Below are 20869 nucleotides of genomic sequence, written 5' to 3'. Positions count from 1 at the left end.
ACCAGGCTCTCGTGAAGTTGTACTGCACCAACCTCTGACGGAACCGACTGTGCCAACGGGCGCGCATCCATAATCTCACCTCTGCTTTTTAAAATGCATTGCAGTTGAAAATCGTCAAGCACTTCCCGGATATCATCGAACTCCTCCATGACAGGATCCTGTCGCGAGTGGAGCTGCAAGTCTTGGAGAGGAACGCTACCCTGTGGCTTCGCGCTGGAAATAACATCCCAGATGGAGACTGCCAGGCTCTCGTCGATGGCGCCATTCAGAAGTCCCTTCATTACGTGTTCACTACGAAGAGGTTGGAACTGGAAATCGTCTCCCACGATAATATGCTCCTGTTCGAAAGCCCCAAACAAAGGGTCGTTTGGCAAGATTTGCGCTCGACGCCACTCGTCATGGTCATTTTCATTGTCACCAGGCTCGTATGGTCCTGGTTCGAGTTCGTCACAAGTCCTACAATCAAGGCACAATGCCAGACTTCGGAGGCGTGTGAATCTGCCGATTGTACGATACATTTCGTATTGGGTGCGGTCTCCCAAGGATCGTTGCACAGTGATGGTAAGGGTCTCAATATTTGGGCAACCCCTTAGTAGCTGAGTGATCTGGATCTGGTCGAAAGCGTCGCTATCTGATGCGATCCTCAGCTTGCACAGAGGAGCTCGGTCTCCCTGCTATGAGAGCAGAGAGTTGAGGTGTGTTGCGTCGAAGTCACCTTCAATTTCGAGTTCATGCAAAGGTGGTAGACCGACCAGGAGTTCGGAGAGGTGCCCAAAAGGCGAAGTTTCCGAAGAGATGGATCCCAGTCGAAGCGCCGTCAGGTTGTCGAAGGAAGGTGTGGTAAGGAGCCATTGCACAGCACCCTCGTCAACAGAATGAGCATGAAGTTTGCGCAAGGCCGAAAATTTGGTAGCTTCAGCCCAGCGTGCGAAGCAGTCAGCCGTCACGATCCCTTCGCCATCGAAATCGCAACTCAATTCCAAAGTTTCCAGAGAGTCCTGTCGAGTATTCGTCTTGGGGGATAACCCTCTCCAGGTCCTCCGAGGGCCTGATATTGGTCCTTGATTCACCAGTCTGAGATCATCTCGACTGGATCTGAATTCTTGAAGTGCTTTGACATCATGAAACAGTCGCACTTTCTTCAGCGCAGGTGCCAGGCCCGAGACCATCTCTAACGTAGCCAGGTCAGGTCATTCAGATCACCAACATCGTATCCGCCGTCCTCTTCCAGATAAGTGTAACAGGTGTGAACTGAGATCAAGTTGGGCGATGTCACCAGTTCATATTCGTACGGGTCAACAACCTCGTCGCGCAGGCTTCTGAGAGAGAAACATCTGATCTCGAGCTCGCACTTCTGCAAAGAAGAGTGCAGAACCTCCAAAAGACAAGGCAGAAACTGCTGAGCCATGCCAAAGGTAAGGTGTTCCAGCCCACGAAATTTCCTCAGCGTATCGGCCAAGGGTTGCCAGTCGAATTTGTCATCCTCTTGTATATTCCCTTCAAGGTAGGGAAAGGTGCCAGGGCTAGCGCGGCGCTTTGCATCGTGTCCAACCCTCCAAGACATTGAATAGGCTTTCTTGCCATTCTTGCCACCAGTCGAGTTTAAGTCGACTCCGTCAGGTATAGAGAACCCTTGAATGTCGAGTGAACGAAAATGCCTGAAGGCATCAGCTTGAGTCCAGGCGCGGTCGAACTTGGCGACATCCGAGGCCAGCGTGTGCGGATTTCCAATATAGAGTACGATACTGCGGTATATGGAAGGAACAGCGGCAGCCCGGCAAGCTCTGTTCACCAAGCCAAAAGACAGGAGGCTGGAGGTCTCCAGGCTACTGCCGACGTTGACCAGAGTTTCCGCCGGTAAATCGTCAAAGGACATGTCGTCGTCGTCGCAGTCTGAGATACGGTATATCGTGGCCGGGTGACGAATAGATGCAGTGAGCGGGAGAGGTCCTGCCTGCTTCATATACTTTACAAGCTGAAGGGCCCCTTCCTGAACATCATGCGAGACATGAGCCGCGCTGCATCAGCCAGACTTGGAGCCCTTGCATAACGAGTAAACCTTGTCAGTAGTCAGTCTATCAAACTTCCCGATGTATCAGATTCCCCATGCTGGCCTTGACATATTGACGTGAACTCTGTTGAAGCTAATCACCTCGCTGGCATGAATAGAATATGCTCGGTCTGGACCCGTCTACACCAACTGAAACATGGACTACTGACCACATTTGTCTCTCTCGAAAACCATCCATCATAATACTACACTCACCGTCATGATACCAGAACATCGCCTTGCCATCAAGATCTCGAGTCGGCTAATGCGGTATGTCCTCCAAGCCGTGCGACGTAGAAGCATTGTGAAGCCGAGTGAGAGACCTGGCAAGAGAGCAAGACAGCCATGTCCTCGTTATAACAGCGGACTTTCAGTCGTGTTGCTTTTCTGTCGGGTTGTCTTTGAGTCCGATGCTCGTGTTCTGTTCAAGTAGCATAGTAGACGTTCCACTTAGTGCAAAGAATGTAGTCCACGCTGCCGAGGCATATCTTAAGGCCTTCTGTGGTCGTCCAGCACATCATATCTTTTCCAGAAGATCCATCGAACAGGCTCGAAATCTGCGATTTGGTAGCAAAGTTACTGCTGCGTTAGCGGATGAGGTGCACCTCCAGCCATCCAGGCGAATGCGTATTCTTATGACCCCGGTTTTCTCCTCGTCTTGATAGCTGCAATCCGTATCATGGTTGTGTTGAATAGGGAGAGCCCTGATGTTCATGGGAAGAGGTGAAGAAGAAGGTGCAGATCACCCCACCCCCTTCGCGTAGTGTGCAGAATGTGGATCAGCTCCGGGGGTTTCGTAAACACCAAAAAGCACGGCGGATAACTGTCGCCCTGTTGGCCAGCACGATAACAGCCCACCATGCGGTCATCCTGCTCCGCCAGCGTGCGAGAGTATATGTTCTCCAGATGTTCTCGATCTCTTCGTCTTCTCATTGAAGATACCCGACCGTTGAACGAGAAACTCCAGTTGGAACTGCTTCCGTCGTCGGCGAGCTTGTTTGGTTAGCTGCTCACGCGAGCTTCGTAAAAGATGGATGAGCAGGTGGATAGACTGGTCAAGAAGGTATGGGACAAAACTCAGGATCTGCCGCAGAGTAAGAGATACTTGGTGGCTGTCTCTGGCATTCCGGGCTCAGGTAAACAGCTTCTCCCCAACAGTGGTCGAGTCGGGGTTGACAGGCTATCAGGAAAGACCACTCTCGCGGCGAAAGTCGCAGATGGCTTGAACGAGCTATGGCGTTCGAAATCTCTAGCACGAGCGTCTGAAGCATCCGTTGCGACCTTCTTACCCATGGATGGCTACCACCTCACACGCGCCCAGCTCGACGCCATGCCCGACGCTCGAAGCGCCCACGCCCGAAGAGGAGCAGCATTCACATTCGATGCGCCAGCGTTCCTCTCACTAGTCAAGAAGCTCAGAGAGCCGATATGTCCGGAGACAGGCACAATCTACGCGCCCAGCTTCGACCACGCGAAGAAAGACCCCGTAGAAAACGATCTATCTATTCGCAAGTCTGCGCGGATAATAGTCATGGAGGGAAACTATCTCTCGCTCGGCACAGGTGCAACAGAGTGGAAAGAGGCGGCGGAAATGATGGACGAGCTGTGGTTTGTGGATGTGCCTGAAGAGACGGCGCGCAAGAGACTGATAGCACGGCACGTCGCGAGCGGGATTGCAACGGACGAGCAAGATGCTGCGAAGAGGGCGGATGAGAATGATCTCGTCAATGGGAGAGAGATTATTGATGGCAGGCTGGAGGTGCATGAGATGATATATTCAAAGGAGGATCATAAATGGACTCCTGAACAGCAGGGGATTGACAAAGAGAGGGACGAGGCGAAGGACGAGAGGAGACGGAGCAGTATGCATGGTGTGATATAGCGTGAGGCGTGGAGTGACTGATACAGGTATTGCGCTGTCTCCTGCTTTGCTCGAGGGGTTGACTATAGACAATAGAGATGTTGGAATTGTTCACGGGTGTGATTCAGAAGCCTATGGCCACAATGATAGAGTGATTTCTGGAACATTGAGCAGGTGATCTGGTCCTCATGATCAAGGCAAAATGATGCGCTATGATGTACCTCGCTCCACTCACTCGAGTCTTGGATTAGGGGTGAGAGGTCACGGCGGACCTAGCCTTTAGTCCTGTGGCCATAACAGTGGCCACAGTCAGTGCCGTTGCAGCCACTGCTGCGCTCATCTCGATTATGATAATGCCACCCCTTAGCTGAAAGCCTTAGCCGGATGTAGGGTTCATCTGGGAGTATCCGAGATTATCTAAGTGTTATACAGCGGATCGTTACAGTGGGTATCCTCCAGATAAGTGTGGCTGCGGTGGACTTAGCTTTAGGGCCACTGTGGGAAAGGTGGAGTGCATCACAAGTCGGAATGGCCCAAGCTCCCGGTGACGTTTGTGGCAGCCGTCAAGGACAACAACATCGTCGTCTCTCTTCCACAAAACCTTCGCCGTCTACCGCTCCTACATCTTGGAATCGACAAACTCTGCCTCTTCCATCCTCACACATCTCCAAAACACCACCAAAACTCAACCACCACAATGGCCACTCTTCACTGTCCGTCTACCCTTCCCGCCACCGCCAGAGCCAGCTCAATTGTTTGTTTTGGCGACGCAGGCGCAGTCACTCACCGCGCATCACCCACTGACTCTCGCATCGCGCAGACCTCCCACCAGTCAAGCCATCGGCCATTGCGCTCGGCACCGTCTTCAACCACGTCGCCTCGCTCGCCATCCTCGGCCCCGTCTTCGGCGAGAGCTACCGCAAGGCCCAAGCCGCCAACTCGGCTGAGGAGTTCTTCAAGTCCAAGGAGGCTGCCTCTGCTGGCGCCGCCTGGGGAACTTCCCTGACCGGCTCTGCGCTCCAGTCGTACGGTGTTGCTGCTCTGCTCCAGGCCACTGGCACCCTCTCCTACAAGGGCGCTGCGTACCTCGGTGCTTTGATCTTCGCTGCCTCTTCTGCTCCATCGGTATGTCAACCACTTTCATCGAAAGAGAGAGATACAAAGCTGATTATGTTTCCAGTTCATTGCCCAGGTCTTCACTGAGAAGCGCCCGCTCGACACCGTCGCCGTCGGCGCCCTTGCCCGCACCTTCGAGACTGTCGGCCTGTCCCTGTTCCTCACCTGGTGGGGCGTGCGCCAGAACCCACTCAACTAGATGCGGCAGCGCATTACGTTGATGATGAGAGCATGAATAGGAAGATGGGGAAGCTGAAGATACCTGGCTTGCTCGTCGGAGAAGTCAGGTAAGGTGGATCCTACTTTTTTACAATACCTGTTTAGTAGCACGAGAGGAGGGAGGAAAACAGGATACCTTTGAAGTGTTGTATGGTAGATACCGGCAATGAACCAGTGTTTTCAGTAGTATTGGCGAAAATCGTCACCTCGCCGTGAAAGCCCCACACGTGATCCGTGCGTTTTGAGCTTTCTTCTGACTTCACCTGTCGTTTAACTGAACAGTCCAACAGCATGGCGGAAAATCTCGCGGATGGTCTCTTCGCCATCGAAGTCGATGCAGACGACTACGCAGAAACAGCCGCAGGTGACACGCCCAGCGTCCCGCGCACATTTCAAAGCGAAGCCGACTTCCAGGCGCAGAAAGCTTCATACACCGCGAAGATTGACACTGGAGATAACCTCGCAGTGTTCTTGAAAGCAGTGCCAGGCCTGGCCAAAACCACGAATGGGAGAATTGCCCAAGTGGATGGAGGAGCCACAAAACTCACCCTCACCAAGAAAGACGTCCAGCTTCTCGGATACGCGGTCGGGGAAATGTACTGGGACCGGCGGCACGAGGAGATTGTTGAGCTTTGTTGGAGGGTCAGGGAGAGGTGTGCGGTTGATGCGAAGTTGGGGGCGAGTTTGGAGAGGTGGGTTGGACGGTGTAGAGGACGGTTGGAGGGAGGGAGTGGGAGTGGGAAGGATTCTGGGTGTTGAAGGCTTCAATCACGCCAATGCCAGTGTGGACTGAAGGGGCTGCTTTGACTCTCACTGGAGATGCTGGACGGGTATGAGGGTCTGATGAACGCGGTGCCGAATGAAGATGATGAGGACCTTGAGCGATGTCGAGGATATGAGTATCGATACTCGAAGCCGCCGTCCAGAACGCCAGCAAGCTTCGTCCTTTCCGCCAGACTGAACACAGATCGTGAGCTCTAAGACCGTCGATTCGGACTGCAAGAGGCACATCATTACCAAAAGTCAACCGACCGTACCTCACAAGGTCCATTCACAAGCTCCAGGAGGCAGCCGCAAAAAGCCTAGGTCTACTGCTTTTAAAGACTTCACACAAGACAGTCCCGTCAGCGCACCTATCACCATGAATGTTCGCAAATCCTCAATGCCGCAACACCTCCGAGACAAAGGTCACCAAGCAAGTGTCACTCTTCACGTTGGTCGCACAGTCGTTATTGTGGCTTGAAGCCGCATCGTGAAAGACGGACCAGACGATCAGCCAGCACAAAACTTGCGTGAAGCATGAGGCGTGCATGCTGCATGCCTGCAAAAACATGCGCGAACGCAGAAATCATAGCCATGCGGGCAGAACAAAGACCTGCCATCGACTGGCAATCGCCAACACTTACAAACACGCAGCATGCGAAGACTATTACGCCGACAACGACATCTTCGAAACGACGTAGCCATGTCCGACAGCGGCGCCTCATCACCCTCCTCCAGCGCTCCAACACACCACGTCGAAGTCAAAACGACCCTCCTCTACGGCGTCTTCGTCTCTCACAAGAGCTACCTCATCGGCTTGAGAAATCTCATGAAGAGGGAGCATGTCGATATGCTTGCCAACAAGATCATTGGGAAGATGCTGCCACCTGAACTCATCGAGATCGTTGCCGATTATTTGTTCGAAATGGAGCGTGAAGTGGTGCGGAAGAAGTGGATACCCGAGAGGAGGGCGATGCAAGAAAACATCGCCAAGTTCGAGAAGGCGATGGTCGATTGTCCCGCGTTGACGGGGGCGAGGGAGAGGATGGTGCGATTCGCCTTCTATCATCTCCCACAAGAGCAACACTAACTTCCCTCCCACACAGTCCCTCTCCCCCATCAAAACGACCCTAGTCCAAAACTCCCGCCCCATAACCGGCCAAAACATCCGCCTCCTCGACCCCCCACACACAACCTACATCCACCTCTCCTGCCTCCGTCCCTCCCTAGCCATAAACCTCCCCCCACGTCTCCAACCCCCCGACCCCATCTCCCCCGCCATCTTCTACAACGCCGGCAACGCCCTTGTGCGCGTGCGGGTGCGTGGGAATAATGAGTCGAGAGGAACTATGCATGAGGATGAGGTGACGCATATGCCCGCCAGGGAGTCTGTGGAGACGAGGGAGGAGCCGAGGGCGGTGGGGAGGTTGGTGCAGTGCGAGGGGGTGGAGGAGGCGGTTAGGGGGTGGGATGAGGGGGCGGTGAGAAGGTTTGTCGAGTTGCTTGGGTTGAAGGTTGTGCCTTTTGATGGTGATGAAGATGGAGATGGAGATGGAGATGGAGATGGAGATGGGATGAAGCCTGGTCTGCATTTCTGGCAGAGAATCCTCGAGAAAAAGTCATCAGGAACATAGACGAAGCAGACATTAATCTTGATTTTCTTTTCCAAGCAGTATTAAGTATCTTGGATGTGTAGATATGAGCTGGAAGTTCGCTGCTTTGTAAAGACAATACGAAAAACCCCAATTCCTCCTTGCCACTTTTTTTCAAGTGCAGTGAGTAGCATTGTTGGCGATTATTGATAAATATAACAATACCGTCCCCCCGTCGTACTAACCGTATCCCCCAACCGCACGCTCCGGAACGAAGGCGAGAAATCCAGCTCCGTGTCTAGTGTGGGTTGTGGAACCATGTCCCCTAGAACATCACACAAAGAATTAGCACAAACATCCTCTTTCACTCATACACTCTTCTACCCCCAACCCCAACTCCCCCAACTCAAAAATGAAAAGAAAAAGATGACTTACACCCCCTCCCCTGCCTATACCCCCTATAAGCCTCCGTATTCGGCACGCCCTCTGTCCGTCCCCTCAAATCCAGTCCCTGCCAAAGGCTGAAATAGAAATCCAACCCGGCGTGATGGCAATAGAAGGCGTGGTCGGAGGACGAGCCGGGGATGTCGGTTTGCATGCCGCCGATCATGGTGTGTCCGTTCGGGTGGATGCCTTCGGGCGAGGATTCGATGTGGACGCCTAGGCTTGTGATATCTGTTTAAGGAGTCAGTGGGGGGTGAGGGTGAGGGTGGGGGATGGGATTGGGGAGGGGTTGGGTGGTGGGAGGTGAGCGTACCGGTGAATTGAGTGATAGTCCTCACAATCACATCATAGCTCATATCCCCCAACACCCCCGTATTAAACTTCCTCGTAATACATCTCGGATTATACCCCAACCCATTCGCGTCAGGATTATTCTGACAAAGGGCGTTCAAGGGGCCGATATTGACGACCCAGTCCGCGAAGGGGCCGCTCGTGATGCAGTTGCAGTCGTCGTCGACGACGGTGCCGTTGGCGACGCGGTGGGGCGTGCCGTTGCCGGAGAGGGAGGTGTCGGTGCCGTCGAAGAGGGGGTTTTGGGAGGGCGGGAGGTGTGCGTATTTCGCGTGGGACCAGTAGGGGATTCCTTTTATTATCACCATCAGCTATCATGTTCTCGGAGAGGGGATGTTTGTCTTACCTTCCGTCCACCCACACTCCCCAATCAACGCATCCTCCATCTGGTACAGAAATTCGCGATGCCAATGCAGTAGCAGCGGAGAATTGTGCACGTCTTTCCACCGCGTGATGTGGGTGACATCAAAATCGTCATGGCGATTTCTTACACCAGGGGCGTATGAAGTGGATGTCTGTGGAGGTCGCTGTGCGAGGCATTTCGCGGCCGCGATGTAGCGTCTTCGGTCGTTGGGGGAGAGGTCGCCCCTATTGGTTATGATCAGTGATGTCGCTATGGGTAGGGAAGAGAGATCAGTACCATTCTCGCCGGATCCTGATGTTGCCCTCGTTGCACTGTCCGCCTAGCGTTGCTCGGATGTTGGTGGTGTACGTTTGTACGATTTGCTGCAAGGCCTGTTGCCCTGACGATTGTCGCTCTTCATTGGTGATACTCCTCGCCGCACTCAGCGCAGCCAGCGCAGTCGCACAGGCGAATCGAAAGAGCATGACAGCGACGACGACGAGAACGAGATATCCTTTCTTCCTGTAGCGAACGGTGAGATCTGAAACGATTGACGACTCATGTACAAGTGTACAAAGAAACGCGAGAGAAGAAGAAGAACAAGAAGGATGGAAGCCAAAAGGTTAACAGCAGAGATGGATTTAGCAAACAAACCTCTTCGCTCCTCTTCCAGTCGCACCGAATTGCCCCTCACCCTCGATATTTCATTGCATCTGCAACCCAATGCCACGGCCTCCCATGTCGTGTACCTGGAAACTCACATCTCACAGCAACAAGGGTGAGCTTGCAAATCCGGGAGTAACAAGGCCACACGACCCAAGCCAGGACCTATCATCGCCGAAGTCAATGGCTTCTTTTCACACTGTTCAGGGTAAGACGAGCTGCATTGTCCTATGATCTGCGCTGTCACGACGTATAGTGATACAGCAGTCCAGTTCCGAAGTATGGCGGAGTACGTTCATGCACGAACAAGGCTTGAGCTTCGAAGCTTTTCTGCATGTTGCGCGAACCGGTTCTCGCCGGCTTCGTGAACCTTGGTGTTCGTTGTGTAATTTTAGGAAATGATGACACTTTGCACAGATATCCCAGATGAGATGCCGGGAGACATCAAACGACAGGTCTGGAGATCCTGGGGGGAAGCGTGGTGTTGTTTCATGGATTGAGCCGCAGTGAACAGGAACAAAGAGCAGCGCATCGTAGGGGTGTGGCTTGGCGCAGTGTGAGGATGTACTGCATCTGGTACTTTGATGCATTCCGTCCCGAAGTCATCGAAAAGCCCCAGCAGGATGCGATGACGATAGGTGTTGACAAGCGAGCCTTGCGGTTGCTCGTGTTGGCCTTGCCAATATTGCAAGCTGCTCCTTGCAGATCGGCATGGAGGTCGTGTATAAGCAATCTTATGAGTGAATCGGGATTTGCGACTCTCCGGTGGTACGCAGCTCCACCGTAGATGATTGTGGACGTGCGAGATGAGGAAGATATTGATACGTGTTGATACGGGAAGGGTGGTTGACATTGCCCTCACAACTTCGCTTTGGGAGCATCGCTCTTCAACATGGCATCTGCGACCATCCTTCGTTGAATCTTTCCGGTAGCGGTTCTGTTCATCGTTGTCAGTCAATTAAACCCTCGTGGTTTGATGTTGCACTTACTTCGGCATCACATCCGTGAAGAAGACCCTCTTGGGCACCTTGAACTTGGCAACCTTTTCCCTCATATACTCCTTTACATCCTCCTCTTTCACGCTCTTTCCATCCTTCTTAGGCACGACCGCCACGCCGACGTCCTGGCCGTACAATTCGTCGGGTATCGCGAAAGACACGGCTTCTGCGATTGAAGGGTGCTGCACCAGAACATTATCCAACTCGATCGGGCTGATCTTCTCTCCACCCTTGTTGATCAACTCCTTTATCCTGCCCGTAATAATCACATATCCATCCTCATCTTTCTTGCCTTGGTCGCCCGTCCTGAAGAACCCTCCAGCGGTGAAGGATTCTGCATTCGCCTTGTCGTTGTTGATGTATCCTTTCGTTACGTTCGGTCCTCGAATGCAGATTTCTGCTTCGCTACCCTGCGCTACCTCATTGCCAGCCTGGTCGAGAATTTTGACCTCCACACCTTGACCAATGCCTACCGATCCTGGCTTTCTCTTCGCAGGTGGGAGAGGGTTCGAGGTCATCTGGTGAGCGGCCTCAGTCATGGCATAGGCTTCGAGGACGGGTGCGTGGAATGCCTTTTCCAGCTCATGGAAGACCTTGGGCGAGAGCGGCGAGCTGCAGGAACGGATAAAGCGAATGTTAGGCATAGGCTGAGGCCAGAGGTTCTTGTTGACCAGGAGAATTTGATGCATGGTAGGAACAGCAGTGTACCAGTTCGCACCATGCTCGGTGAAGTGTGTCCAGAAGGTGGAAGCGCTGAATGCGCCAGGGACAATGACAGAACCTCCAGATCCCAATGGCGCAAGGAAACCAGCCAGCAGGCCGTGGACGTGGAAAAGCGGCATGACAAGCATCGTGCGGTCGGCTGGCGTGAGCTGGTAGGTGTTGATGATGTTATGTATGGTGCGGGTCAAGTTGCGGTGCGAGAGAGGGACGGCCTTTGGTCTGCCCGTTGTGCCAGACGTGTGCAAGACAAGAGCCGTATCCTCAGGCTGTGCCTCTTCAACTCGTACATTGCCCTTTCCCGCCAACTTGCCAGCGTCCTTGACATCCAACACCACCTCATGTGTTTGTGGGTGCAGGTAGCATTCAGCTACGGCTGCATTGTATCTTCGGGCAGCTTTCACAGCCGGCCCGTCTGATTGTCCTTGCGGTACCAACACCAACGCTGATGACAGATCATCGATATAGAACTCGAACTCGCTCTGCTTGTACGCGGAATTCAATGGCGCGGCAATGCCTCGCTGCCATGACGCGGCGAGGAAGGCGACGATAAAGGGGTAGCTGTTCGGGAGGGCGATGGACACGGCGGCGCCTGGGGAGATGCCCAGCTTGGCGAGCTTGTGCTGGAAGGTCTTGATATCGGCTTGGAGCTGTTTGTAGGTGATTTCGAGCTTGGGCGGGCCTGGGACAACGATAGCGACGGCGTTGGACGTGGACGAGAACGAGTTGGCGAGAGTCGTCATGGTGGCGGCTAAGGAGTGTGGTGAAAGAGGGAATGAGAGGAGATATGGTGTTGGAGGAACCAAAAGAAAGGAAGAACGGACTCTACCTACTCTATCTCGTGGCCAGGCTGGCGGGTGTTGGGGGTCGAAATGTCGCCATCCGATGTGTCGGTTGATAGGCGAGCAGCGTCGTTTGGAGCGCCTGTCCTGTCGTTGGTCGACCGCTTGGCCTCGGGACAGATCGCCGCCGCTGGCCGATGCTTGTCTTGACTTCCTCTCGTCCAGCCCACCTCAGCCTAAATCCATCAAACATTCACTTCACTCCCACTACGCCCGAAACTCGCATCACGTGTATGCTCGGCCTCTTGTTGAGATATTTCCTGGATACTTGGGCACTGTCATCGCGGTTCATCATGCAAATACCATTCACATGCCAGAGTTCAAGAAGAACGTCTTCAAAGTGTTTCTTCTCTGCTGCACATGGTCCTTGCGGGAGCACATGCGTAAGTGAAGCTGTCGCTGAAGGACTTCATTCACATGAATATGAAGGATGCATCATATATATCTCTCTACCTTCTCCAATGTCTCTACCTCGAACAACTCCTCAGCATCCTCCCTACACAACGGCGATACACTTCACACATTCTCATACCAACATCCATTTCATCATCACCATAGTGATATCCCTCTGACATGGCCATTCTCAAGAGCCTCCACGGCGTTGAGGTGACCATCACAGTCGACAACGAACCGCTGCAGGAATACGAGCCCAAGGAAGGAACCGACCCATATGACACTGTCACCCGCTATGTGCAGACGCAGCCAGACCAGAATTTCGAGATCAAGATTGTCACCAACCAAGGCTCGACCCGCGGCGCTGGCTTGAAATACGAAGTCATGATCGATGCGAATATCGCTGATTCTACTGTGGTCCTATCTGAACAGTGCGCCCACGACAGCATGATATGGAGGTGCGTTGGCTGGCGCGTGAGACAAAACTCTACGACCCGATTTGCTCATACAGATTCCGCGAATCCCAGCTCGGTCCGTCATTTTCAAGCTGTCATTTGCACAAGCCGTTCGAGAGTACTGACCAGATGTAGAAGAAGACGAGTACTGGAAAGAGCCACACGAAGTCCTCAAAAACTTGGGCTTGATTGAGGTTCGAGTGTATCATCTATCAAACATCGAACTCAAGGAAAGTGATCCTGCTTCTTACGACCTTCGCAACGCCCGGGACTTGATCTCGCACAAAGCGAGAAGAAAGGGCGTTTCGCACACTGTCAGGTCAGTTCTCGCCCCTCGTATTTGGAGTCGGGCAGTGCTAACATCAGAGTAGTGCATCCATCGACGCCATTGAGAAAGAAGTCGACGAGGTAAGCGTGGGTGTTGAGTACGCCACTCCTGAGCCTATCGCTAGCTTCAAGTTCATCTATCGCTCTCGGGGTAAGTACGAGCTACTTACAAGTGACCAGAAGACTGACAGTGTTTCAGATTGGCTGATGGAGGAATCATCCCTCGTCCACCACCTCCACCGGCCCTCGAAGATCGCGACGCCGCCACGCTGACGGTCGAAGACATTGCAGAGCTGCAGAGACAGCTCAAGGTCGAGAAGGTATGTTTGTAAGACCCTACCATAACTGAGGATGGAGCTGACCTTGAGAAGGACGAAAAATATGCCCTCAAGATCAAAGACGAGATCAAGCAGGAGGACCGTGAAGCATATTCTCGCCCGATGAGATCTGGTCGACCCTCAGGCCGGAGGGAGTACGTCGAATTGGACTAGAGAGATGAAGGGCACATGACTCGATGCTGTTTCTATGCGTGTTTGAGCGAGGGGTCGAGGCGAAGAGTTCTCATCCAAGGGAGGACTGCCAAGATCAAAAGCTATCTCTCGATTTGGTATGATTCATGTTGCACTGTATAACAAGCCAAACTCAATTTTGCATAGTTTCAAAACATTCCTCACGTTCGCCACCACGGGCTCAGAATAGACATTTCTCCAAGATTAACGTGAACCTGATCGGTAAGCATCCTGTGCCTTCATCATGAGTCAAGGGCTGTGTTCTGCATTTCACAGTGAAAGTACCTCCAAAAGTGCGAAGTTTGAGACACAGGGCACCTTACAGCCACTCGCAGCCACCCAACTCCACAACAAGTTCTTTACATTGACACCAGACAAGTATGATCCTCGAATATCCCGTGTCGACTGTGAAGATCTGCAGAACTTCTATTGTAAAGACTTTCACAATAAAAACTCGAGCACAACATCTGGAAAGCGACAACACGTAGTGGAGCTTTCTGGCGTACTGTCGACATCCTCCTTCACTGGCGAGCTCCTTTCACATGCCAGCGAGCGGAACACGTGAATCTCTTTGACGGCATTTATCTTGACGTTGCTGTTCTTCTCTTCCTTCTTACAATCTACAACACACAACAACATTCGAAGACTGTCTGACGATTCAATATACGATATCCCGTGCGACACGCGTCACCGACAACGATATACACCACCATCGGTCCCTCGCTTCTTTCAACACCCAGCACACTGCATTTCACAGCTTACCTCCAGACCTCATGGCCATCCTCAACGACCTTCCAAGAGTCGAAGTCACCATCCGTGTTAACGGCCAAACCCTCGAAGAGCACCGAGACCGCCATCTATCCGAAGCCCCTGAAACAATCTCCCGGTACATCGAGATTCAGTCCGGGCAGACCTTTGAGGTACACATTAAGACGAATCCTGGCGCAATCCGTGGGGCAGGCCACAAGTATGTCATTGATGTGGATGGCAACAAGGTCGACTGGGGACTCGTGGAGCCTAGACACTGCGTCGGCTCTCCCAAGGTCTCGATAAGCAAAGGTACCCGAAGGAAGGACGGGATGTTTCGACCGTACAAGTTCAATCTCTTCACGACGGGTGCGTCCAGCATCATGACCATCAGATACTGTGCAGCCGACGCTAACTCGTACACAGACGACGAAGGATCCAAAGCCCAAACCTCACAAACCAGAAATCTAGGCACCATCGACGTCTGTATCTACCAGCTCTCAACCGTCACCAAACTCCCAGAAACCCCCGATCCCGCTGCTCGGAAGAGGAGCACGTCCTCTCTGATCCTCCCAGCCCCTTTGGAGCCCCTGTCAGAGAAAGCTGTGAAGCTTCAGGAGCTGTCTCATACGGTTGGGTAAGTAATATGCTATCGATTTCGTGGATTGGATTGTTGACACTTGCACAGGTTCGCGGATGCGCTGCCCGTCGGTAAGAAGAGGAAGCATATGACGCGAGTGGTGTACGCCAGCGGTATTCCTATTGCTACGTATCGGTTCTATTATCGCTCGAGAGGTAGGTGTCCATTGATGTCCCCTGAATGGTGAAGAAGCTGACGATGATTTGCGCAGAGAGTCTGAAGAATCTGGATATCGTTGCTCGGACTCCGCCGCCGCCTATGCTGGAGGATATGCGTCCTATCAAGCGGGAGGATGAGGACTAGAGTCGCTGAGCGAAGAGACCTGCGTTTTTCGGCATCTGAAGTTGGGCACATAGACCGGAAGAAGGACGCAAAGGAGATCAAACAAGAGAATTAGGACGACCATCCACGTCCCAAGAAGGCGGCTCGTCGGTCGGGCGAGGGAGAGTTGATTCGACTAGATTGACAGACAGGAAGAAAACTTGGTGGGACATTTCTCCCTGTATGCTCTGAGAAATGAGACATGACCTTCGTTCCCTTTGTTCTTGAACATGTATAGCATCAAAAGTAAACCAGCGACTTCCTTCACAAGCTTGTGTTTCACTAGCGCGCCTGACCCCGGTCGACCTTTCATTAAGCGAGACTTCACATGCAAGCAAACGCAGCAGCGACGCCTAAGCCCGTGCACCTTCCGCTTTCTCTTGCGTTTGACGTTCGCGTTTCTTCTCACCACCTACATCGCACCTTCATCAACATCGAACAGCACCACGCCCCCACAGCAACCGAACCACTGAACAAGCCCCCGCATACCACCAGGCTCAAAGCGCGGCCATGGCGGTCACTGAAGACTTTCCCGGCATTGAGGTCACGGTGGAAGTTGACGGTGTCGCATTGAAGGAATACGAGGATAAAGATGAAGCAGAGCCGGCGAAGACTGTCACACGCTACATCGAGGCCGCGCATGGCAAGAACTTTACAGTTACAGTCAAGATGTCCAAGGGTTTCAGGTTGAGGAACAACGCTCTTTCTTTCCAGGTGTACGCCGACGGAAACCTGGCGAGCCGAAAGGTTTTCAATCAGAATGATGCAACAAGCGGAAGAACATTGCGAGTCGAGGGCTTTCATGATCTTCAGCATATCACCAAGTTCCGGTTCGACGAGCTGCACACCGGTGAGGGCAATAATCATCCAATCTCTCCGGTATCCCACTGACATTGACAGTTTCAGATGACCGGTCGATCAGGCAGGAGGCCTCAAAGCTCGCCAGCCTGGGTACTTTGAAGATCAAGATGCATCATTCCACGATCACGGGGAGCACCCCAGCAGAAGCGAGAGTGAGGAAGCAGCCGGCCACGATGGGCACCGTCTCTGAGAAGGCTCTGAAGGGCAAGGCTCTAACGCACAGCGTCGGGTAACATCGAGCTCTTCTTTCCAAACACATAAAGTGGACGTCTAACACCTAGTAGATTCGGCGACGTTGTTGCGCGCAGGGCGAAGAATATGACGAATACTCAGCGCGTTGGCGACATCGTCACGTTCGTTTACCGCTATCACTCTTTGGGTACGTATAGTCGTCCGCTGGCATGAGATATTGTGTCTAACGTGCATCATCTAGAGTCGCTGAAGGCGCTGCTCATCATTCCGCGAGATCCATCGCCTCAGCCTCTACCACTCGAGGAGCGAGACTTCGACAGTCTCAGCAGGGAAAACCTTATGGAGCTCCATCGTCGTGCACGAGAGGCTAGAGTATGTGGAAGTGAATATTTGATAGACCAGAGCTGACCATATGCAGGGACAAGAAGACACCAAGCCCAAGATCAAGCGCGAGCGTGCTGACGAGAACCCCCGGCCACGCAAAGTCTCCCGCCCAAGCGCCGGCGATGTCCAGCTCGAGCTCAACGATGAGGGCAACTTCCAGCAGTCCTCCACTGCAAGTCTTGGTCGAAAGGAGCAAGAGGTCATTGAGCTGGATTAGGAGCCTCCTGAAGGATGCCAGAGCGGTAAAAGGTGGCCATGCCATTTGAGTGATGCGATGCTCTCAGGGGGAGAGTGCCGTTCGATGCGATCCCAGATTCTGACGGTGTTGCAAGCCATGCGGTACTAGCTGTGTCTCCTTTGTCTTTGAATGAATCAATCAATCTGGCTTGGTTTCCGGGCTTTTCAATGCCAGAATCACTGGAAATTCAGGAAGGTCGAAGATCAGTCATGACGCGCAGCGACCATGCTTGTCACAGTACGGATGGATAGATGAGCGTTCGACGTGCGATGGTTTGCAATTAGGATGGGCAAGCTGTGCATCACGCACTCGTCTCACCCAGCCCAAACATGCGTATTGAATTCCGCCATGCGCTGCGAATGAATTAGCACTCGATCAATAGCAACAAACGACAGATATTGAGCACTCACGCCTCAGCAACCTCCTCCACCGGCAACCCCTTCACCTTGGCCACACACCACGCAACCCGTCCAATCGTACAAGGCTCATTCCTCCCCTTGACCATACACTCCTCATTCCACTTCTCCTTCTTCACCGCCTTGGGCAACGGCGGCGCATCCTCCACAAACTTTGCACTCGCCTGGCTCGGCCGCATTTCACACCAGGGCCCATCCGTTTCGATCTGTAGCCTTTCCAATGGAACCTCCTTCACCACCGCGAGATTCTCCTCCGTCTTGAGACTGCACCCGTTGATGCCCACATCAAAGCCGAGGTCGACGATCCGGCGCATTTCCTCCAACGAGCCCGTAAAACTGTGCACCACACCCCTCCTCGGCAAGCGCTCCAGCCTCGCCGACAGAATCCTCTCAAAATCCTCCGCCGCCGCCCTCGAATGCAAGAAAAGCGGCAATCCCACCTCCACCGCCACATCGAGCTGTTTCTCAAAGAACTCAACCTGCGTCTCCTTATCCGCATGTTGCAACCGATCATAATCAAGTCCAATTTCCCCAAACGCCCTCACGAAACCCTTCTCCTTCCCCTCCACGGCAACCTTCTTCAGCGCCGCGAGTAAAGCCTGCGGTCCATCTGGATACTTCCCGAACGTCTTCGCCGAGCAGGGATGCACTCCCACCGTCGCGTAGCAGAGTCTCGGGTGTTGTTCGGAGAGGGCTATCGCGGCGCGGGATTCCTCGAGGTCGGAGCCGGTGATGAGGAGTTTGCGGACGTGGGCGGTGCGGGCGCGGGTTAGGATGTGTGGGAGGTCGTTTTCGTGGGCGCGTTTGCCGTGGTAGACGCCGGTGAAGATGGGATCGGTGAGGTTGATGCCGATCTATTCCTGAGTGCTTCGTGTTAGTCCAGGGGTGTTTGAAGATGTGGTGTGGTGGGACTGACATCTGCGTAGCGGAGGGTTGGGGTTTCGCCGTTTGGGACGGCGCTTGTGGAGGCCATTTTGATGTTTTGAAGAGGGAGAAAGGAGCGGAATCGAGATATTTGTATTGAAGCTTTTGGTAAGGCCCCCAATCGAAGCGCCAGGCGGGCATTCATGGGTGAGTCGAAGTGGGAGTCATGAGGTGAAGTCGAAGCTCCGGTGTCTCTAAGAAGTTTAACCAATGACGTCGTCAAAGTTTGATGGACGATTTGATTGAAACCAGCAGTTCACTTCAAATGTATTCTCTATCTTCTATAACTTCGCCCTCCCAGCATACCACTCCAACCTCCGTCCCCTCGCATACGGATGCCCCTCCCCTCTACTCACCAAGAAGTCCAAATCCAACGTACTTACCAACCCAGGCTCACACTGCCTCAAATCTGTGATCCCCACCAACGCCATCGCCGTCGCGAGCTCCGTCTTGAGGATATCGATCAGATGCTGCACGCCTTCCTCGCCATAGTGGGCTGCGAAGAGGAACGGACGGCCGAGGCCAACGGCTGTGGCGCCGAGACAGAGGCATTTGAGGATGACGGAGCCTCGCCGGATGCCGCTGTCCACGAGGACTTCGAGCTGGGAAAAGATGGAGGGGCAGTTGAGTTGGCATTCGAGGAGCGTCATGATGGCGGGTGGGGAGCTGTTCATGGCATTAGCAAGGTGGACGTTAGAAGTGGAATGGCGAACTCACGTATCGAGATTCCTCCCTCCATGATTCGAAAGCAAGACCCCATCCAGCCCAGCATCCGCGCACATCTTCGCATCCTGCCAGCTCTGAATGCCCTTGGCAACGATCTTGCCGTCCCAGTGCTGTCTCAGCCATTTGAATTCGTCCCAGGTGAAATCAGGGGCGATGTAGCCTCCCATTAGTCGTCCAATCCCACCACCTCTCTGATCGTTGCTGCCCTTCATACCACTCATGGGCGTGCTGAGGTTCTCGTCCATTTTGACCCGCTCGTCGGCTTCTCGCTTGCCGGGCATCGGAGCGTCTACTGTGACCAAGACGGTGTCCACGCCCAAGCTTCGTACATGCTTCAACAGTTCCTCGCTCTTACGGCGATCTTTGTTGACATAAAGTTGGAAGAAGAACGCATGAGACCCACCAGGTATACTCTGGACAACCTCCTCAACAGGAAAGCTGGCATTGGTCGATATCCCCTGAGGCACTCTCTCCTTGATACACCCCTTCGCAATCGCTTTCTCCCCATCTGGATGAATCATCTTGACCATAGCCGCCGGAGCCACAAAGATCGGCAGACCAACTTCATGTCCCAGTATCCTCGTCGATGTATCGACGTTCTTCACATCCCGCAACAACCTTGGCCGAAACCATATCCTGCCAAAGTACTCCTTGTTCCTATCCCGCGTCAAGCAGTTCGTATCCGCGGACGAGTAGAAAGCCCATGTCTTCTTGCTGACCGTTTTCTCCGCGATATCTTCAAAGTCTTGAGCGTTGATCACGGCGGAGAGGGGAGGTTTCTCGCTGAGCTGGAGCTCGGGTGTGGCGGTCGGCGGGGGTTTCTGCCATTCTTCTGTGATGGTGCGTTTGTCGAGCTGGCCGATGTATTTGGACGGGTCGAGGTTCTTCGGGAGTAAGGAGGGCGTGTGGATGGTGGAGTAGGTGGTTGTTGCGTCGCGGCCGGCGTGTTTCCAGATTACTGCTGAAGGTCAGACACTGTTTGGAGGGGTTGAGGATGGTCATTTTCTTACCCTCAGGAGCACCTGGATGTTCTGGTGCGAACTCGGTCAAGTCCCAGACATTGCCATCGACCACGATCCAGCAGTCTTCTGGTGTGTTGTGCTTGGAGATCTCCTCAACAGACAAGAGCTTGGGGGTAGTCATTGTCAAGACAGTGTACGAAATGGAAGAAGAGAGAACAAGAACGACTTGCCACCTACAAATGCCCTCCTCATGGACTGTCGGAGCACCTCCGTACTTGTTAAGTTGGTTGATGTGCCGTCGGCGTCTGATGAGTGAGGTTCAAGGGCGGTTTGCCTTCGGTGCAGCAGTGGCCGAGAACTGCATCTGACGGCAGGCCGCACCTAACAATATCTTAACCTACATGACCTAGGCAGGTGCTCGATTGACCCTTAATCCTTGTTATTAGATAGACCTTACTTCACTTCTCGCTTTACTTAAACCTCTCTTTTACTGAAAATAATACTATTTAAACGCCTATTATCGCTCTAGTATAACTTTATACGCCGCTACCTTCGTACTCGCTTTAAACTACTCGTACTACTCGTAATCTAAAGATAATAGCGATAATAGCGAGTATAGCGACTTAAACACGGTATATACTCGCCTAAAGTGTTCGTAAAGCCGTTACTAATAATCTATATAGATACCGCCGCCCTACGACTAAAAGCGAGTACTACTCGATTACTAAAGACGACTTTAATATCCTCGTCGTATAGTACTCGTAGGCAGCCGCCTAAGTAAAACGTAACCTTAATTAGAGGCTTAAGAAGTAC

At 53.0% G+C, this 20869-nt stretch overlaps 11 protein-coding genes across 11 annotated transcripts; 6 read left to right on the top strand and 5 right to left on the bottom strand.

Moving 5' to 3' along the window:
- Positions 1 to 1171: 1171 nt before the first annotated feature.
- Positions 1172 to 1876, bottom strand: M409DRAFT_29154 (uncharacterized protein; the record flags this gene model as incomplete). The annotated part of the gene is made up of 1 exon (XM_033809336.1): positions 1172 to 1876. One exon carries the CDS (start codon positions 1874 to 1876, stop codon positions 1172 to 1174), a length of 705 nt encoding a protein of 234 aa, XP_033661189.1.
- Positions 1877 to 3080: 1204 nt separating this feature from the next.
- On the top strand, positions 3081 to 3932 carry M409DRAFT_70483 (uncharacterized protein; the record flags this gene model as incomplete). The annotated part of the gene is made up of 2 exons (XM_033818753.1): positions 3081 to 3186; positions 3238 to 3932. 2 exons carry the CDS (start codon positions 3081 to 3083, stop codon positions 3930 to 3932), a joined length of 801 nt encoding a protein of 266 aa, XP_033661188.1.
- Positions 3933 to 4608: 676 nt separating this feature from the next.
- On the top strand, positions 4609 to 5226 carry M409DRAFT_70482 (uncharacterized protein; the record flags this gene model as incomplete). The annotated part of the gene is made up of 3 exons (XM_033818752.1): positions 4609 to 4624; positions 4732 to 5036; positions 5092 to 5226. The coding sequence occupies 3 exons, from the start codon at positions 4609 to 4611 to the stop codon at positions 5224 to 5226; spliced, it is 456 nt and encodes a 151-aa protein (XP_033661187.1).
- Positions 5227 to 5537: 311 nt separating this feature from the next.
- M409DRAFT_29152 (uncharacterized protein) lies at positions 5538 to 7642 on the top strand (the record flags this gene model as incomplete). Its single annotated transcript, XM_033809335.1, has 3 exons — positions 5538 to 5938; positions 6663 to 7056; positions 7115 to 7642. The coding sequence occupies 3 exons, from the start codon at positions 5538 to 5540 to the stop codon at positions 7640 to 7642; spliced, it is 1323 nt and encodes a 440-aa protein (XP_033661186.1).
- Positions 7643 to 7803: 161 nt separating this feature from the next.
- Positions 7804 to 9223, bottom strand: M409DRAFT_70480 (uncharacterized protein; the record flags this gene model as incomplete). Its single annotated transcript, XM_033818751.1, has 5 exons — positions 7804 to 7925; positions 8036 to 8275; positions 8358 to 8687; positions 8742 to 8983; positions 9036 to 9223. 5 exons carry the CDS (start codon positions 9221 to 9223, stop codon positions 7804 to 7806), a joined length of 1122 nt encoding a protein of 373 aa, XP_033661185.1.
- A 1036-nt stretch (positions 9224 to 10259) lies between these two features.
- M409DRAFT_70479 (uncharacterized protein) lies at positions 10260 to 11862 on the bottom strand (the record flags this gene model as incomplete). Its single annotated transcript, XM_033818750.1, has 2 exons — positions 10260 to 10338; positions 10391 to 11862. The coding sequence occupies 2 exons, from the start codon at positions 11860 to 11862 to the stop codon at positions 10260 to 10262; spliced, it is 1551 nt and encodes a 516-aa protein (XP_033661184.1).
- Positions 11863 to 12534: 672 nt separating this feature from the next.
- On the top strand, positions 12535 to 13627 carry M409DRAFT_29149 (uncharacterized protein; the record flags this gene model as incomplete). The annotated part of the gene is made up of 7 exons (XM_033809334.1): positions 12535 to 12812; positions 12866 to 12885; positions 12945 to 13128; positions 13181 to 13217; positions 13262 to 13287; positions 13336 to 13456; positions 13508 to 13627. 7 exons carry the CDS (start codon positions 12535 to 12537, stop codon positions 13625 to 13627), a joined length of 786 nt encoding a protein of 261 aa, XP_033661183.1.
- A 791-nt stretch (positions 13628 to 14418) lies between these two features.
- On the top strand, positions 14419 to 15335 carry M409DRAFT_29148 (uncharacterized protein; the record flags this gene model as incomplete). Its single annotated transcript, XM_033809333.1, has 4 exons — positions 14419 to 14761; positions 14819 to 15029; positions 15081 to 15187; positions 15244 to 15335. The coding sequence occupies 4 exons, from the start codon at positions 14419 to 14421 to the stop codon at positions 15333 to 15335; spliced, it is 753 nt and encodes a 250-aa protein (XP_033661182.1).
- A 528-nt stretch (positions 15336 to 15863) lies between these two features.
- M409DRAFT_29147 (uncharacterized protein) lies at positions 15864 to 17007 on the top strand (the record flags this gene model as incomplete). The annotated part of the gene is made up of 5 exons (XM_033809332.1): positions 15864 to 16203; positions 16254 to 16443; positions 16499 to 16593; positions 16648 to 16778; positions 16825 to 17007. The coding sequence occupies 5 exons, from the start codon at positions 15864 to 15866 to the stop codon at positions 17005 to 17007; spliced, it is 939 nt and encodes a 312-aa protein (XP_033661181.1).
- Positions 17008 to 17329: 322 nt separating this feature from the next.
- On the bottom strand, positions 17330 to 18417 carry M409DRAFT_29146 (uncharacterized protein; the record flags this gene model as incomplete). Its single annotated transcript, XM_033809331.1, has 3 exons — positions 17330 to 17381; positions 17439 to 18298; positions 18361 to 18417. 3 exons carry the CDS (start codon positions 18415 to 18417, stop codon positions 17330 to 17332), a joined length of 969 nt encoding a protein of 322 aa, XP_033661180.1.
- A 232-nt stretch (positions 18418 to 18649) lies between these two features.
- M409DRAFT_70477 (uncharacterized protein) lies at positions 18650 to 20237 on the bottom strand (the record flags this gene model as incomplete). The annotated part of the gene is made up of 3 exons (XM_033818749.1): positions 18650 to 19034; positions 19086 to 20052; positions 20105 to 20237. 3 exons carry the CDS (start codon positions 20235 to 20237, stop codon positions 18650 to 18652), a joined length of 1485 nt encoding a protein of 494 aa, XP_033661179.1.
- Positions 20238 to 20869: the final 632 nt, after the last annotated feature.

This window comes from Zasmidium cellare (assembly GCF_010093935.1).
Source record: "Zasmidium cellare ATCC 36951 unplaced genomic scaffold M409scaffold_49, whole genome shotgun sequence".
In the NCBI taxonomy this organism is placed as follows: Eukaryota; Fungi; Ascomycota; class Dothideomycetes; order Mycosphaerellales; family Mycosphaerellaceae; genus Zasmidium; species Zasmidium cellare.
Note: the sequence above shows the minus strand (reverse complement) of the source record. Positions and strands in the feature narration are given on the sequence as shown.